The 17794-nt window shown below is 40.1% G+C and overlaps 1 protein-coding gene across 1 annotated transcript in view; it reads right to left on the reverse strand.

Annotated features, from left to right (window-relative positions):
- Positions 1 to 5252: 5252 nt before the first annotated feature.
- Positions 5253 to 17794, reverse strand: part of LOC107561645 (NACHT, LRR and PYD domains-containing protein 3-like) — a 39415-nt gene continuing 26873 nt past the window's right edge. The window contains exons 10-12 of the mRNA XM_016246118.1: positions 6238 to 6284; positions 5742 to 6111; positions 5253 to 5681 (exon numbers count right to left, since the gene is read on the reverse strand). Of these exons, the coding sequence (XP_016101604.1) occupies positions 5519 to 5681; positions 5742 to 6111; positions 6238 to 6284 (580 nt within the window). The 3' untranslated portion in view covers positions 5253 to 5518. The remainder of the gene's footprint in view (positions 5682 to 5741; positions 6112 to 6237; positions 6285 to 17794) is intronic.

Consider the following 17794-nt stretch of genomic DNA (forward strand, 5'->3'; position numbering starts at 1 on the left):
GGCTTAAGAAGGCCTTAGACTTTCTATCACGTGATAAAACAGAAATAGAGAAAACTACAGGCACACTGGGTTCCCGCTTGTTCTGTAAACATTTGTGAATGTTGCTGCTATTATAGCGGGGACCCGACACATATCACTGAGAGCTGTTATCAGTTGTTTTTGGTTCACCTACAGCAGATGGAGGGTTTGGGCCCTGGCGTTGTGGCAGCGGCCGGAGAGCTCTCACAGGAGGAGGAAGACGAGCTGGGCACACAGGCTTTGGTGGTTGTGGGGCCTACCTTGATCAACAAAAAAAATGGATGTCATTTGAAAGCTTAGACTCTGATTAACTTTGACGTCTGATTAGACTTCGATTAACTCCAAAGTATTGCCGAGTTATTTGCTGATAAATGACAAAAAAAAAAATCAATTTACAAAATGTTTTTTTGTGTCATGTACTCTAATATGTCAAAAGCATCATACAGCTCAGATAGTCATGTGTCATGTCATTTGAAAGGTTTCATCGAGTAGAATAAAACAAGTATAATTGTTTGGGGCTTTGAGTAAACGTTAGTGAGGCATTACTTCAAATTCAAAACAATTTCAAAACTGTTAAAAGGCTAAGAGAAGGGCTACCTTTGGTTCCAAATGCTGTAACTTTTGAGTACTTCATGATACAACCACAAAATTTAATTCACATGCAGCACACATGAAAGAACATCACCAAAAAATAATTTTCCTCCTACCTTATTTCTGTCCTGATATTGATACAGTCTTTGAGTTAGGAGTCATTATTTTTGTGTATGTCACTCAGAAAAAAAAATCAACTTCAGTGAGGCAAAAATACCCTCAGGGCTTAAAGGGTTAAGGACGTAGCACTATCTGATCACTTCTGTATTTTCTTTGACATATTGATCTCTGTTACCACTGAATCTAGATCGGTCTCAGTCAGAAAGAGATGCATTAACGAAAACACTAGTGTGCTATTTATGGAGGCTATATCTTTAACACCAAGCATTTCTGCAGACTCTGTTGATCTTCTCCTTGATTCCTTTAACTCAAAAGTTAAGAATGTTATTGATGACATTGCTCCTTTGAAAGTCAGCAGGAAGACTGGCAGACAGAAATCAGCTTGGAGAAAATCAACAGCAGTTCAGAGTATGAAAAGACAATGCAGAAAAGCTGAGCGGATGTGGCAGAAGACGAAACTTGAAATTCACTATAGCATATATAAAGACAGCCTTCGTACTTTCAATGTGGAACTAGGCAAAGCTAGACAGTCATTCTTCTCAAACCTTATAAACAGTAACTTAAACAACACTCGCACTCTTTTTGCTACTGTTGAGAGACTGACAAACCCCCCAAATCAGATTGCCAGTGAAATGCTCTCCGACAGCAAATGCAATGAGTTTGCTTCCTTCTTTTCTGAGAAGATCAATAATATCAGGAAGGCGATTAGCACATCCCCAAGTTATGCAGAGGTTAGACATATTCGACCACAATATCAAAAAGAAGATACTATGTCTGCTTTTGAAGAAATTGATAGCAAAATTTTGGAAGAAATAGTACAGCACCTTAAATCATCAACATGCTATCTTGACACACTTCCCACATATTTTTTCAAAAGGGTGCTTAACTGTTTGGAAGCAGATCTCTTAGAAGTGGTGAACGCCTCACTTCTTTCTGGGACTTTTCCAAACTCCCTGAAAACTGCAGTTGTTAAACCCCTTCTGAAAAAGAGAAATCTTGATAACACCATATTGAGCAACTATAGACCAATATCAAATCTTCCTTTTATAGGAAAGATTATTGAAAAGGTAGTCTTTAATCAGCTGAACAAATACTTAAACTCAAATGGATACCTGGACAATTTTCAATCTGGTTTTCGACCGCATCACAGCACAGAGACAGCACTCATTAAGATAATAAATGATATTCGCTTAAATTCTGAATCTGGCAAAATATCAGTGCTGGTACTACTAGATCTCAGTGCTGCGTTTGATACTGTCGATCATAACATACTACTAGAGAGACTGGAAAACTTGGTTGGGCTTTCTGGCATGGTAATTAAATGGTTCAGGTCATACTTAGAAGGGAGAGGTTATTATGTGAGTATAGGAGAGCATAAGTCTAAGTGGACGTCCATGACATGCGGAGTCCCACAAGGCTCAATTCTTGCACCGCTCTTGTTTAGCCTGTATATGCTCCCACTAAGTCAAATAATGAGAAAGAACCAAATCGCCTATCACAGCTATGCAGATGATACCCAGATTTACCTAGCCTTATCTCCAAATGACTACAGCCCCATTGACTCCCTCTGCCAATGCATTGATGAAATTAACAGTTGGATGTGCGAGAACTTTCTTCAGTTAAACAAAGAAAAAACCGAAGTCATTGCATTTGGAAACAAAGATGAAGTTCTCAAGGTGAATGCATACCTTGACTCTAGGGGTCTAACAACTAAAAATCAAGTCAGGAATCTTGGTGTGATTCTGGAGACAGACCTTAGTTTCAGTAGTCATGTCAAAGCTGTAACTAAATCAGCATACTATCATCTCAAAAACATTGCAAGAATTAGAGGTTTTGTTTCCAGTCAAGACTTGGAGAAACTTGTTCATGCCTTTATCACCAGCAGGGTGGACTATTGTAATGGTCTCCTCACCGGCCTTCCCAAGAAGACCATTAGACAGCTGCAGCTCATCCAGAACGCTGCTGCCAGAATTCTGACTAGAACCAGAAAATCTGAGCATATCACACCAGTCCTCAGGTCCTTACACTGGCTTCCAGTTATATTTAGGATTGATTTTAAAGTACTTTTACTCGTTTATAAATCACTCAATGGCCTAGGACCTAAATATATAGCAGATATGCTCACTGAATATAAACCTAACAGACCACTCAGATCATTAGGATCGAGTCAGTTAGAAATACAGAGGGTTCACACAAAACAAGGGGAATGTGCTTTTAGTTATTATGCCACCCGCAGTTGGAATCAGCTTCCAGAAGAGATCAGATGTGCTAAAACATTAGTCACATTTAAATGCAGACTCAAAACTCATCTGTTTAGCTGTGCATTTATTGAATGAGCACTGTGCGATGTCCGAACTGATTGCACTATATTATATGTATAATCGTTTTCTTAAATTCATTTTAAATCTCTTAAATCAATTTTTTTTTAAATAATTTTCAAAGTTTTTAAATTCCTCGTTTTATTGTTGTGATTATTGTTTTTATTTTATTTTATGTAAAGCACTTTGAATTACCATTGTGTATGAAATGTGCTATACAAATAAACTTGCCTTGCCTTGCCTAGTGGTTTAAAAAATATGATTAGTAATATTTTCGTGGAGGGGGGCGTCCCGCCCGCGGTACACTTCGGTTTAGAGGGACTCAGCGCTCATTAAGAGTTGATCAAAATACGTTCATTAAAAAGCTGAGATTCTAAGCTTTAAAATTATACCTATTTTGTGTTATTCCATTCAGGAGTTGCTTAGTAATTTGATTATGAATTTTTTTTTTCATTTTGACAAAAATTACTTGAAGTATATGTGTGTTCATTCAAAAAGGTTTTCCTATGAAGTAATTGGAGAAGAGTCCATTTTTCATGCCATTAGGTCGTAAAGGATTCTGATCTGGCTGAGGGGTCCTGGTTGTCATGGTAACCAGGGGCCTGGTGTCATTCCCAGACATGCTGGCACCCAGTACGTTTACTGGGTGAGGGGTCTGTGATTATTTGTTAAAGACCCTAAGCAGGGGAGCAGTCACTGAGCTAGCACAAAGATATCCTCAGATAGCTATGTACCTAGGAAGTGTCACAGAACGGTGTTGAGAGTACACACACGAAGATGAAGAGTAAACAGTTCTTTAATTAATCCACAAAAGGTAATCCAACACGGAGGTAGGTAGGAACACACGTACACAATAGACGAGAACTGACGACACTAAAGGAGAACTGAGGACTTCAGTAACAGACACAAATGAGGATAACTGAGACAACAGGTGGGATGAATGAACTAATCAGAACACAGGCAAAACTAGGTCACAGTGAAGAAAGCAAAACACAACGGAGACACAGAACAGACTGACACGTTACATGAAAAGGGCTACCAGAAGGGGGACTGACTGAAACTACCCAGACCACAGAGAGTGAGCTGTCAACTTACAACACAAAGAGGGGAGATAGCACCGTCAAGGTAAAGGCTCAAGGAGATATGAAGTTCCAAACGTAGGTTCGGGAGGAGCCTAATCATTCAGTCCTGTCGATCATCATTACGAGCCTATATAAGCAGCACTCATTACACCGTCTCGGCGTCAATTCTACCGGAATCCTTCCCCCTCCCCTTCTCCTCCTCTCATTCTGTTATTCTCCCTCTATGTAGTACCACAATTGGGGGGTTGAACTCAGAGCTCAAGTCGAGGACAGCAAGCCAAGTTTGTTTACCTTTAACCATCAGGACTGGATGGGCAGGCGAACTTGTGAACAGACATAGGCAAAATGCACAGGTTGTCAGGATTGCGCTACCTACAGCGTGTAATGCGTGGTTTGCGAGTGTAAGTGGGGATTTGAAAACACATAGTAAATATATGTCATAAAAGCTGAAACAGAAGTGAAAGAGGGAAGAGGAAAGAGGACGAATAAAAAGTGATACTTATGTGTCATTGCTCGGTGGAGTTGCACAGATAGAGTCGCTGGTCTTTACACTCTTCGGTCTTCACATGAGGGCTGCCATGGTATACTAACCTTTTTTATAACCGTGTGACAAACTGTAATTGAATTCAGCTGAATACAATTTACTGTTTATCACAACAAAGGGCCAAGCAAATTCATAAAACTGACAAGGTACACAATACAGCATGAGACCAAACGCGACTTCAACACAGTAAACAAAACAAGAATTAAAATAGAAAAATATTTGTAAAAATATTAATTTAATACAGCTCTACTGTAGTCACAATAAATGTATTTTATTAAATGTTGATTAATGTCATACTTTGTAATGTCCATAAACTCTAATGAAACTCATCTCAGATCGATTTTAGTCATGACATAGAGCATTCAGACATTTCACATATTCATCATCAATTAAATTCTGATCTCAAGTTAATTTGTCATTGTATTTTATTATTTCTGCACAAACAATAGAGAAAAATCAAATACATTTGTAATAAAGATAAGAATTACATGTTTTCAATGAATTATGTTTGTGAAAGGTACTTTTCAAATGAATGGTAATTTTGATAGAAATCATACAAATGATTGATGTGACACGAAAAAAAAACAAATGTAGATTTAGAAAAGCATAGATACACATTGTCACTCAGCAGGAATCTCTCTCACTCTCACACACACAGCTCTTACTTTCTATATGAGGATTTATTACACACATTTATTCTGACATGTTATTTCAGTGGCAGAAGTTCAGCTGCAGTATTCATGTCATGAAGAGAAAAGAATAGACTATAACATCTCACTGTTACTGATTTATCATGCGGCTCAAAGCATTATGGGTAGAATCTCTTGTCAATCTATTCTCATTCATCAACACAGTTTCACTGATGATTCAGGATCAACTCTAAATCCAGGATAGAGCGGCTGAGTGAATGTGGTCTGGACTGTGTGGATGAGACTTGTTGTGTCAGAGACGCTGTAGAAGGATAGAGTTCCTGCACTGTGATCCACATACACTCCTATTCTACTGTTACTCACATACACTCCTAGTTTACCATTATCATACACTTCTGTTCTAAAGATATCATCAAACACTCCTTTTATACTGCTTTTGGGCTTCACAGGGAGATCAGTCTCTATGTCATTGTGCATGAATGTGTATCTGGCGGGAGAGCAGTACAAACTCCAGGACTGATCATTATATCCAAACAAACACCCTTTACCCTGTCCCTTCCTGCTGATGCTCTTATATGACACTGATATAAACACACGTCCACTCCACTCAATCTCCCAGTAACATCGTCCAATCACACTCTCTCTACACAACACCTGCTTCCAAACATCAAATCTCTCTGGATGATCAGGATACGGCTGTTTCTCTCTCACACATGTCACCTTTCTGTTCTCAGACAGGAGGAGTTCAGTGTTTGCTGTGTTTGGATCCAGTGTGAGAAAACGGGCATCTGAACACAAGAACAGAGACATTTATAACAACAACAATCACTACAGCTGTGTGTAAGTGTGAGTGTGTGTGTGTGTGTGTGTGTGTGTGTGTGTGTGTGTGTGAGTGAGTCTGTTTGTAGACGTACATTTCTTTAGTCCTGCTGTAATCCTGGATTCTCCTCCATGATCCACACTATAAAACACACAGAGTCACATTAAGTCTGTAAACAAAAGTTTTAGTTTAGAAATTTTAAAAGATAGAATTTTCGACAGATAGATTTAAAAAATATTAGAAAGGAAGCTTAAATGAGTGGTTGTTAGGGTGATGCTATGTGGTTGCTAGGCGTGGATGCTATGTGGTTGATGAGTGTTCTAATTGGTTGCTAGGGTGTTGCTATACAGTTGCTTAGGCACATCGGGTGGTTGGTAGGGTCTTGCTATGCATTATAATCACATTTTAACACATTGCTAGCATGTTTTAGAATGATTTAGCATGTCTTAGGCTAGTTGCTAGGCTTTGCTAGTGATGACTGATAGATAGAAAGAGAGATAAAATGTAAACGTAAATGAGTCTATATGGCTTAGAAATAATAGTTAATGTGATGATGTATAACTTCCTGCTTAAAATGCAATCAATAACTCATTTTTAATTGTATTTATTTTCTGAATTTAATGGGGAATTGTGTCAAAATTTTCTCCAAAATTAATACAAATGTATTAATTTAATTATAAATTTATATAATTAAATTTATAATTAAATTGCCCCCCCCCCCCAAAAAAAAAGGAAGATATGATCTTTTTTCATAGTATAATATATAAACCTAGGACATATCTCAAGAGCAAGAGATCTGTTTTCACGAATATGAGCACAATTGTAAAACATGATATCGATTTTATACAAACACTCAACAAACAAGTGAATATTAGGTGAATTACATTTTAGACACAATTTTAATTTTATTTATTTTGCTATTTCAGTAATGAAACTAGTTCCAAAAAAATCCATAGCAAAACTGTTGTGTGTTTCCAAGCAACACGGTGATTCGTTACTGAAGGAGTCAGCTGCTTTGAATGAATCGGTTGAATAAATGATTCTGTAACTCAATCATTTGCCACCACCTAGCCTACTGGCGGCTTTAGTTTGATATTCATATTCATTTTATTTTTCCATCATATTTTTATATTCAAAATATTATTTTTAAAACAATCTCAACAAAATGTATGCAGATGTAATTGTCAGTTCAGATGCAGCTTCTGTGCCACCTCTGATTTGATAGGTAACAACTTTATATATAGTGTCTTATTAATCCAATTGTATTTATTGATTAAATATTTGGTATTTTTCAGGCAGTAAATGTGGATCTTTCAGATGAATTTCAGGAGTGCTGGTTTGTTCTTGGTCTTGACTCTGTCCCGGCCTGCCTTGGTCTCAGTCTTGTCTTGGTCTCAACGCACTCTGGTCTTGGTTTCGACTTGGTCTTGGTTTAGGTGGTCTTAACTACAACATTAGATTAAATTAGTCTAAATGGCTTAGAAACATTACATAGAAGGGAAGCTTGATTGAGTCTCTAGGAATTCTTGGAGTTTAAAATTGAATTTTGTCTGTTTGAATAGTCTTGGCTCATTTGAATAATCTGTCTAAATAATACACGCTGCCTATTTAACATCATAAATATCTGTAAAACCCAAAATACCACACTAATTGTATCACTAGACGCTGAGAAAGCTTTTGATTAAGTAAACTGGCATTTTCCCTTTACACTATTTCAAAAATTTTGAATCGGAGAACCATTCATTCAGTTGATCAAAACATTATATAGCACCCCAAAAGCCTCTGTGATTACTAATGACATTATTCCAATATTTCAATTACAACGTGGGACTAGACAAGTGTGCCCACTTTCTCCATTACTCTTTGCAAGACTTAAACATAAATACAGACAGCAATTTCTGAAGACAAGTTTGCATTAACACATTCAGTACAAAAAAAGTGAAAGTGATGTGTACGTAGCCAAGTATGGTGTCCTATACTTGGAATTTTTTGCTCTGCATTTATCCCAACCAAGTGCACACACACAGCAGCGAGTAATGAACACACACACCCAGAACAGTGGGCAGCCATTTTTGCTGCAGTGCCCAGGTAGCAGTTGCGGGTTCGGTGTGTTGCTCAAGGGTCTCACCTGAAAGAAAGCACTGGTCATTCACTCTCCCCACCTACAATCCCTGCTGGTACCAAGACTCAAACCCACAGCCTTTGGGTTACAAGTCCGACTCTCTAACCATTAGGCCACGACTACCCCAGTACAAGTAGAAACACCAAAATACAACTAACCCCGCCCCACTCGTCACATACCCCCATCGCCCCTCGCAGGCCGGGGAGTACTCCCGAGACTGCGCTCTAATCCCCCCGCCGATCATGGCGGCCGCGCCGTAACTGGGGGTAAAGACAGACAAGGCGAGAGAAAAGGAGACGGAAGGATGAGGAGGGACAGAGGGGAGAGAGGAAAAAATAAATAAAAAATTCTCGGTCCGGTTCCCGGACACACTGCCGCTTGGTCCTCAACCAGCTGAGAGGCTCTCACTCGCGGTGCCATGCGATGGTACTGGACATCTTTGGTGGACGGCCCAGCGCTCCTCCGCGTCCTAGTGGATGGCGATGGCAGCCGGCAGCAAGTCCCCTGTTCCCTGCTCCTCCCCAAACATGGCGGACGGCAGCAGGCTCCGGCCTCTTGGCGAACGGCGCCGACTCCTCCGCTCCCTCTCGGACCGCAACCACCCCTCCTCGACCCAGGAGCACAGCAGCAAGCCCTCCATCCCACCTCGTCTTCCAACGTTCCGTCTTCCATTCCAGCCACTGGCAGTCTCCGCTTTTTCCTGCCCGATCTCCTCAGCACCGCGATCCCCCTCAGCAGCGAAGGCTCTCTGACAGCATGTCCCTCCTTGCTCCCGGATTTCGGCACCAATGTAACAAAGTTTGTAGATCGGGGAAGGAGGAGGCAGGAACCGGCGAACATTTAAAATACAGAGTTCTGGCATGAAACTCTAGATGGCGCAGTTTGATAGGTCTAACTCAATCTGACCTAATGACATCATTATCACATGACACAGCTGATTGGTTCTCTCCTGTATCTGTAGCCAGTGAGCTCGCTGCTCAACATTCAAATATATGACTAGTGTTGCTGTAGCAGTTGCAGCTTGCTTCAGAACAGCGAAATCAACATCTAAGATAAGTGAATGCTCTTCTAATCCATATCGCTGTGTGTATTGTGTGGTCTGTCTAATTGAATTCAAAAAATGAGCAACCATAATCAAGTTTAAACTAAGTGTCATGTTAGCAGTTTGCATTGTATGCAGGAGTTAAATATTAAGCATATTAGCAGCAGCATTTAACATCTGTGTTTATACAGCTGGAGCAAACGCAGTTAGAGCATATGTAATCACGCTCAGGACACGCCGATAGTAATTCGGATTGCAACGTATATCCATTTTGTTAATTAAACACAACACATAGTGCACGTCTAATTAGAGTAAAGCCAGTCAGCGTGGTAGCTCAGGCTCATATAGTCATAAGCCACTCTTGTTAAACCAGTCGGCAAGGTAGCCAAAGGCTCACATAGCCATAAGCCACTATTGTTAAGCCGGTCGGCGTGGTAGCCAAGGCTCACATAGTCCTAGGCCGCTAGTGTTAAGCAAGTTGGCGTGGTAGCCAAGGCTCACATAGTCATAGGCCACTAGCGTTAAGCCAGTCAGTGTGGTAGCCCAGGCACACATAGATAGTAATACACATGGCTCTTCAGAGCAGCAGGAATACATATGTGTTGGCGATAGAAATGCTTGTTGGGGGGTGTTTTGTTCTTGTTTTGGCTTGTATTGTCCCTCTATGTCTCCTGCTTTGTGGGGGGTTATTTCATGTATGTTATATTTGCAGCAGCAATATTTCTTATATGCTTACAGCAGCATGTTGTGGATGTATTGGCAGTAGTAAATCTCTGTACTTGCTCTGACGCAGCAGCAGCGTAGCAGATCTATTCCGCCAAGACCAAATAGATTAACATTGTCATGTACATTACCATGCCAATCCCTCCGAGAGTTGTCATGACAGAACATAATTTAATAACAAAATAAACACAAAAGTGAAAATAGTTTTGACCTCACGGACGACTGCTGCGCACAAACAGAACCAAAACAACATAAATAGTTCAGGCCTGGTCCTCTCTCGTCCTTCACTGTCGTTACTCCTCCTTTTATCCTTCTGGAGCTCCTCCGTGGGACTCGAGACTGGTGAGACCTCATTATCATTCACTCCACTGGCCTCGCTCCGTTCCCACAGCTCTTGGCCCCACCCCACTCATCACAATATACAGTATATATATATATATATATATATATATACATACATATAGTCGTGGCCAAAAGTTTTGGCAGTGACATAAATTTTGTTTTTTGCAAAGTTTGCTGCTTCAGTATTTGTAGATAATTTTTTCCACATATGTCTATGGTATACTGAAAAACAATGATAAACATATCATATGGTTTAAAGGCTTTTATTGGCCATTATTGGCTAAATTATCAATATTTACAGTGTTGAGCCTTGTTCTTCATAACCTCTGCAATTCGCTCTGGCATGCTGGATATTAGCTTCTGGGCCAAATTCTGACTGATGGCGAACCATTCTTGCCTTATTATTTTCCTCGGAGTTGATCACAATTTGTGGGCTTCTGCTTGTCCACTCGCCTTTTGAGGACTGACCACAGGTTCTCTATGGGATTGAGATCCCGGGAGTTGCCTGGCCACGGATCAAAAATTTCAGTGTAATGATCTTCGAGCTACTTCTTTTATCACTCTTGCTTTGTGACATGGTGCTCCATCATGCTGGAAAATGCACGGATCATCACCAAATTGCTCATGGATCGTTGAAAGAAGTCACTCTTGCAGGAAGTTTTGATATCATTCTTTATTCATGGCAGTGTTTTTGGGCAGAATTATGAGAGAGCCCACTGCCTTGGTTAAAAAGCAACCCCAAACATTGATTGTCTCAGGATGCTTCACTGTTGGCACAACACAGGACTCATAGTAGCGTTCACCTTTTCTTCTCCGAACAATCGATTTTCCAGATGTCCTAAACAGTCGGAAAGGGAGCTTCATCAGAGAAAATAACTTTGCAACAGTCTTCTGCTGTCCAATACTTGTACTTCCTGCAGAATTTCAGTCTGTCCTTGACGTTTTTCTTGGAGAAAAGTGGCTTCTTTGCTGCCCTTCTTGACACCAGGCCGTTGTCCAAAAGTCTTGGCCTCACTGTGCGTGCAGATGCTCTCACACCAACCTGCTGCCATTCCTGAGCAAGCTCTGCACTGGAGGTGACACGATTCCATAGCTGACTCCTCAGGAGGAGACGGTCCTGGCATTTGCTGGACTCTCTGTGACATCCTGAAGACTCCGTCACTGCAGTCGAACCTCTCTCCTTAAAGTTCTTGATGATCCGGTAAATGGTTCTTTCAGGTGCAATATTCTTTGTAGCAATTTCCTTGCATTTGAAGCCATGTTGATGCAAATCGATAAGGGCTGCACGTGTTTCTTTGGAGGTAACCATTGCTAACAAGAACATAATAATTGGAAGCGCCTCTTCCCTCCTTTTATAGCAATCAGTCTGCTCTTACAATCTTAATTAGTATGATAGTAATTTGACCTGACTAGTACTCATTCACACTTTCACATGTGCTGCTGATATGATTAGTCAATTAATGTTAGCTGGTCATTTTGTATCAGGATCAAAAAACAGTGAAACTTGTTTTTTTTTGTGTGAAAAGTTTTAAACAATTATTTTAAATGCATCTGATCACTCTACACAATAATCTAGAAACAATGTGAATGAACGTCTAGGTTACTTGTGTAACCCTCGTTCCCTGAAGGAGGGAACGGAGACGTTACGTCAGTGACTGACGAATTGGGATCTCGCCCGAGAGCCCAATCACCTTCGAGTGTTAACTAAACAAGCCAATGACAGTTGGCGTGCGTGTTTCGCCACGCGCACCCCGCCCCGCAGCGCGGATATAAAAGGAGAGCGCGTGCAAACGCACATCAGCTTTTCGCTTCGGAGCCGAGCCTTCTTCAAGACGAATCTCCGCGAGTGTTCGAGAGAAACAGCTGGCGTTGGTGTGACGGCGTATCAGCGGGGGTTGCCATTCAGGCTGCTGAAATCTCGGCGGGCTGCAGCTTTCATTCTGTGGTCTTGCCGCGACCTCCCCTGGGCGCTTTATATATATATACAATATAGCGGATGCTACGACACAAGGGTTGGCTGTATCTTCGTCTGCATTTGCGTCTGATCTCGTTTGAAACCTGAGATATATAACACTGTTGATGGCAAAGTTATTGCTGAGGATGAATTCCTTAATTTTCTTGCTGTTAAAATTAAGACTCTAAGTCAGGACAAAATTGTCCTGTTGGCTGCAAAGACGTTTGATTCTGATTGGATTGAGGCCTCAAAGAAGGTGCTGTTTGAATTATGTCCTACAACACAACGAAATGTTTCTCATAAAGGGCCACAGAAAGACATTAATAACATAGCTGTCTTAAAGTGATGAATGAATGTGGCGAAGATATCCCCAGATTTGTTTCACATTATTTGGATGAGTTGCCACCAGTGTCCTTCAATAGCATCGATGTTTCAAGTTTGCTTGGAAGAATGGAGCAGCTGAGTGTTGTTCTATGAAACACGCACTGCAACTACATGTTAATGTGGGTGAAGATGTACGAGCTATCACAGTGGATATTAATAGAAGAGTGTGTGCTTTGGAGCAATCGACGGATACGATACGACACAAGGTGGTGGTTTGGAGGTGTCGGCAGCAACGGTCAGAGCTACACGGATCGAGGGTACGGCACTCAGGGCCAAATCGATGGAAACTTTGGAAACGGGCATTGGCGAAGGAGCTGTGATGGCGGGGTCCTTATCTTTGAGTGCTCAGATAGTGGAAAGTTCTGTGACAATGGAGGGAGCTACAGGATTAACATCTTCCTCAGATTCTCCAAAGTAGAGTCGCGTGGTGAAAAAGGGTCGTTGACAAGGTTTTGAGAATGCTGATACTAAATCAATATCGTCCGTTGTCATTCCCAGGCAGAAAAAGAATTCAGGTAATGTCATGTCTGTTGTTGGTACTGGAGATGTGGGCAACATCAGAATGGTTAAGACCAAACTGGTGAGTGTTTTTGCCTACAAGTTTACACCTGACTTAGATGCCTTGACTTTGTCTGAGTATCTGAAAGAAAAACTTGGACGCGATGTTGCTTGCCAGAAGATTGAAACTGTTCAAAGCAGATACAGTTCATTTAAAGTTTCTGCTGAATGTAATGAAGTCAGTGAAATGTATGACCCGCAGCTCTGGCCCGAAGGGGCTTTTGTTAGACGCTATTATGAGCCACGTAGGGTGGTAGTTAGCGGGTCAAATTCTGCACCAATTGCTGGAGAAAGTGTGCCCCCTCAGGTATAATAAACAGTGTTGGTGCCCCCCATGGACATTCGGGTTGTGTCATACAACTGTCGTGGTCTGCGTGTGGGCCAGATTGTTGGGGATAAAGCCCGCCGTATGGTTGTGGACAGTCTTTTGGAGCACTGTGACATTTTATGCTTGCAAGAGACATTTTTAGCAATATAAATTGAATTCTCTTAATAATGATTTTCATGGTGCTGGTGAATCCACAACAGATCTTGGTATGGATTTAATGAAAGATAGGATATCAGGGGGTGTAGACATACTGTGGAAAAAAGTTAGACTCAGTGCTTAAGGTGGTTAGACTGGATGTTAATTGGTGTATTGCAATACAGATTACTTATCAAGATAATAATTGTATTATTCTAAATGTGTATACACCTTACGAATGGCATCATAATGAAGATGAGTATTTAAATAGACTAGCTTTTATCAGTTATTTTATTGAAAGTTCTACTATTTCTAGTGTGTATGTCATTGGGGACATGAATGCGGACATCTCAGACAGAAATTCATTATTTTCCAGTCATATTGTTCATTTTGTCAAGTGAAGTGTGTTTGCCTGTAGATAGCTATACATATGTTAGTGAGGCTTGAAACAACATCATGGTTGGACCATTGTATTAGTACAGCAGATGCACATGCCTCGCTGAGGGGTATGAGTATCTTATATGATACAGTAACAACTGATCACATACCGGTGTCTATGGTGGTAAATGTTTTTGAAAGTATTTCATAGCGATGTCTAATAATGAAAATATCAATGCAGCAAAAATGGATTGGTCAGACCATTTAGCCCAGGGCTGTCCAAACTCGGTCCTGGAGGGCCGGTGTCCTGCAGAGTTTAGCTCCAACCCTAATTACACATACCTGAACCAGCTAATCAAGCTCTTACTAGGCATAGAAACTTCCAGTCAGGTGTGTTGAGGCAAGTTGGAGCTAAACTCTGCAGGACACCGGCCCTCCAGGACCGAGTTTGGACAGCCCTGTTTTAGCCCATTATGCAAGTACAGATAAATGTGTGAGTAATATTCATTTACCTAGGGATGCAATGATGTGAAGAGATATTAACTGTAAAGATGTAAATCATCAGAGGGATATAGTTAATGCCCTGCATGGTTGTAGTAAGCCATTTTTTAAATCGAAGTGTATAATGAATAAGATTAGGCCTGGCTGGAGTAAATATGTACCTGAATATCAGGCTGAAGCCCAGGAAGCTTTTAAATTATGGGTTATGGCAGGTAAACCCAGGCAAGGGCTTGATCTTGAAATCTCAAATCTTCCTTTTATTTCAAAGATTATGGAGAAAGTTATACTGGCTCAACTACAGTCTTTCTTGTCAGATAACTCTATTAATGACGTCTTTCAATCAGGTTCCACACGGATACGTTTTCTACATTGTTTGTGCTTTGATTTGAACGTAAAACAACGTATCCCTGTGGTACGGCTGACACAGAATAACATACGCTGTTTGCGTTCAGTGGATACTCTCCAAAATGGAGCTACGGTGACACAGAGGAGATGAATTGTTGAATAAAGTTTTTTTTTTCTTTTGCGCACAAAAAGTATTCTCGTAGCTTTGTAAAATTATAGTTGAACCCCTGATGTCCATATTATCCGTCAGACCTAAGTATGTATCAGTCTTTGCTTTCATCTTTCTCTGCTGAAGTCCATACTGCCAAATCTTCATACTTCCACAACAAGATCAACAGCGCTCCAGACACACGTAATCTCTTCAAAACTTTCCATTCTCTCCTCTGTCCCCCTCCACCACCTCCTACCACTTCTATAACAGCTGATGATTTTGCCACATTCTTCACAGACAAAACCAGAACAATCAGTAGCCAATTCTCAGCCCCACACACACAGGACTTCAAACCAACCCCACCCACTGCAAAAACTCCCATCTTCTCCTTCTGTCCCCTCACTGAGACAGAAGAGAACTAATGTCTAAGAACTTGGTATTACAACCACTTCTTGTATCTGTTTGCCTCTTTAAGAAGAATCGCTTTATGTATCCCCCAATTGTAAGTCGCTTTGGATAAAAGCGTCTGCTAAATGACTAAATGTAAATGTAATTAATGACAGAATTTTCATTTTTGGGTGAACTAACCCTTTAAGCGCTGCATTTGACTTAGTCGACCACAACATTCTTCTGTCATGCCTGGATTGCATCATGGTTGGACCATTGTATTAGTACTTCATGGTACTAATCGAGGACTTTGTGGTATGGTTTTAAAGTGGTTTCGCTCTTATTGGTCAAATAGGTGTTTTACTGTTCAAATAGGGCATTGCGTTTCTACTGACATTCCTCTCGGTTGTGGTGTTCCGCAAGGTTCGATCCTTGGGCCTGTGTTGTTTTCAATGTATTTGCTCCCCTTGGCTTCTATTTTTGAAAAATATTGTGTCTCCTTTCATCTATATGCTGATGATACTCAGCTTTATCTTCCCCTACAGCGTAATAATAAGTATTCTCTTCAACCATTGTTAGATTGTCTAAATTAACTTAAGCTATGGCTTTCGAGCAATTTCTTACACCTGAACAACAAAAAAATCTGAAATTATTTTGTTTGGTCCTAAGCAAAATGTTGCTTTTAATTTTGATCTTGGCTTCCTCACTCCATATAATACACAGTGTGCCAGGAACTTGGGCATTTTATTTGACTTAGTTTGATAGACAGATTACAGCTGTAGTTAAGTCATGTTTTTACCAACTTCGTTTTCTCAGTAAAGTCAAGCCCTCCCTATCTAGAAAAAATCTTGAAATAGCTATCCATGCCTTTATAACATCTCGGCTTGATTACTGTAACTCTTTGTATTTTGGTATATCTCAGTTTTCAATTTCTCGTCTTCGGTTAGTTCAGAATGCAGCCACTAGACTGCTTGACAGGAAGCGAAAATATGAACATATTACTCCTATTTTAATGTCCCTACACTGGCTTCCTGTCAAGTATAGGATTGATTTTAAATCTTATTATTTGTTTACAAAGCCCTCAATAAACTGGCTTCTCAATACTTAATGGATTTGCTGCTTCCGTATACCCCGTCTAGAACCTTGAGATCATGTGACCTTGGCCTACTCAAGAGTAATAATAAAAAGTGTGGTGATCGCGCCTTCGCTACTGCAGGACCAAAGCTTTGGAATAGCCTTCCTCTCTTTATCAGACGTGCCCCATCTATTAGTATTTTTAAATCATATCTAAAGACATATATTTTTTTCACCCTGGCTTATAACACTCCTTAGTGTGTTTCCTGGGTTTTTTACTGTACTGCTGATTTTATTTGTCTGTTGATTTCCTTGTTACCCTTTTATTTTATTTGCATTTTATTCTTTGTAAAGCACTTTGGTCAACCTCGGTTGTGTTTAAATGTGCTCTATAATAAACGTTGTTGTTGTTTAACAGAATACATTAGATTATTCCTAAAGAACTCCTTTATGATATGTCTAATCAGCCATTCTGTCTGGAACCATTTATCACTTTTTAGATAATTCTGCACAATCTGCAGCTGTTACCTGGATGGGAGGAATTTTTAATCAGGACTACGATTTTAAACTAAATTAACTTTTTTCCCCTGGTTTTTTTTATGTCATAAATTGTATATGACAGGATTATTTATTATGTAGCCTATGAATGGTAAATTATTAAATAACATTAATCATTTTAATAACATTCTAATAATAAAAGATTTATAATCTTTATAACCTACCATACTAATATCTATCTAATATTAATTAATGATCTGTCAAATAATGTCTAAAAATATAATAATTATCTGTCTACCAAACGCTGATAATGTATGGAAAATTATATTAATTTATATATTAAACAAATAATAAAACGTCTCAGGTTACGTATGTAACCATGGTTCCCTGAGTAGGGAACGAGACACTGAGTCCTATAGGGGTCGCTATGGGGAACGCCTTGATGTGGAAGAAAAGTTTAGGTTCCTTGTCCTTCTAGCTTGTTTAGTTGGAGTCTGAAAGTCACCTAACTTTTAGAAATGTATCGATATGACTGCACTGACTAACACCATTGGATGAGAACAAAGCTTGAACTGAATTAAGCTGCACTATCATCTTCTGAAGAGCTGCTTTACAGCTGAATTGCATCCTGCAACATCGAGACTGTATAAAGTATAAAGCACTATAAGACTAAAGGTGACTTGATTTGGCTTATTTTGTGGTGTACTGTCATATGTTTTCCCTGTGTTT

The sequence above is a fragment of the Sinocyclocheilus grahami genome, unplaced genomic scaffold, assembly GCF_001515645.1.
Source record: "Sinocyclocheilus grahami isolate Dianchi unplaced genomic scaffold, SAMN03320097.WGS_v1.1 scaffold786.1, whole genome shotgun sequence".
Lineage (NCBI taxonomy): Eukaryota > Metazoa > Chordata > Actinopteri > Cypriniformes > Cyprinidae > Sinocyclocheilus > Sinocyclocheilus grahami.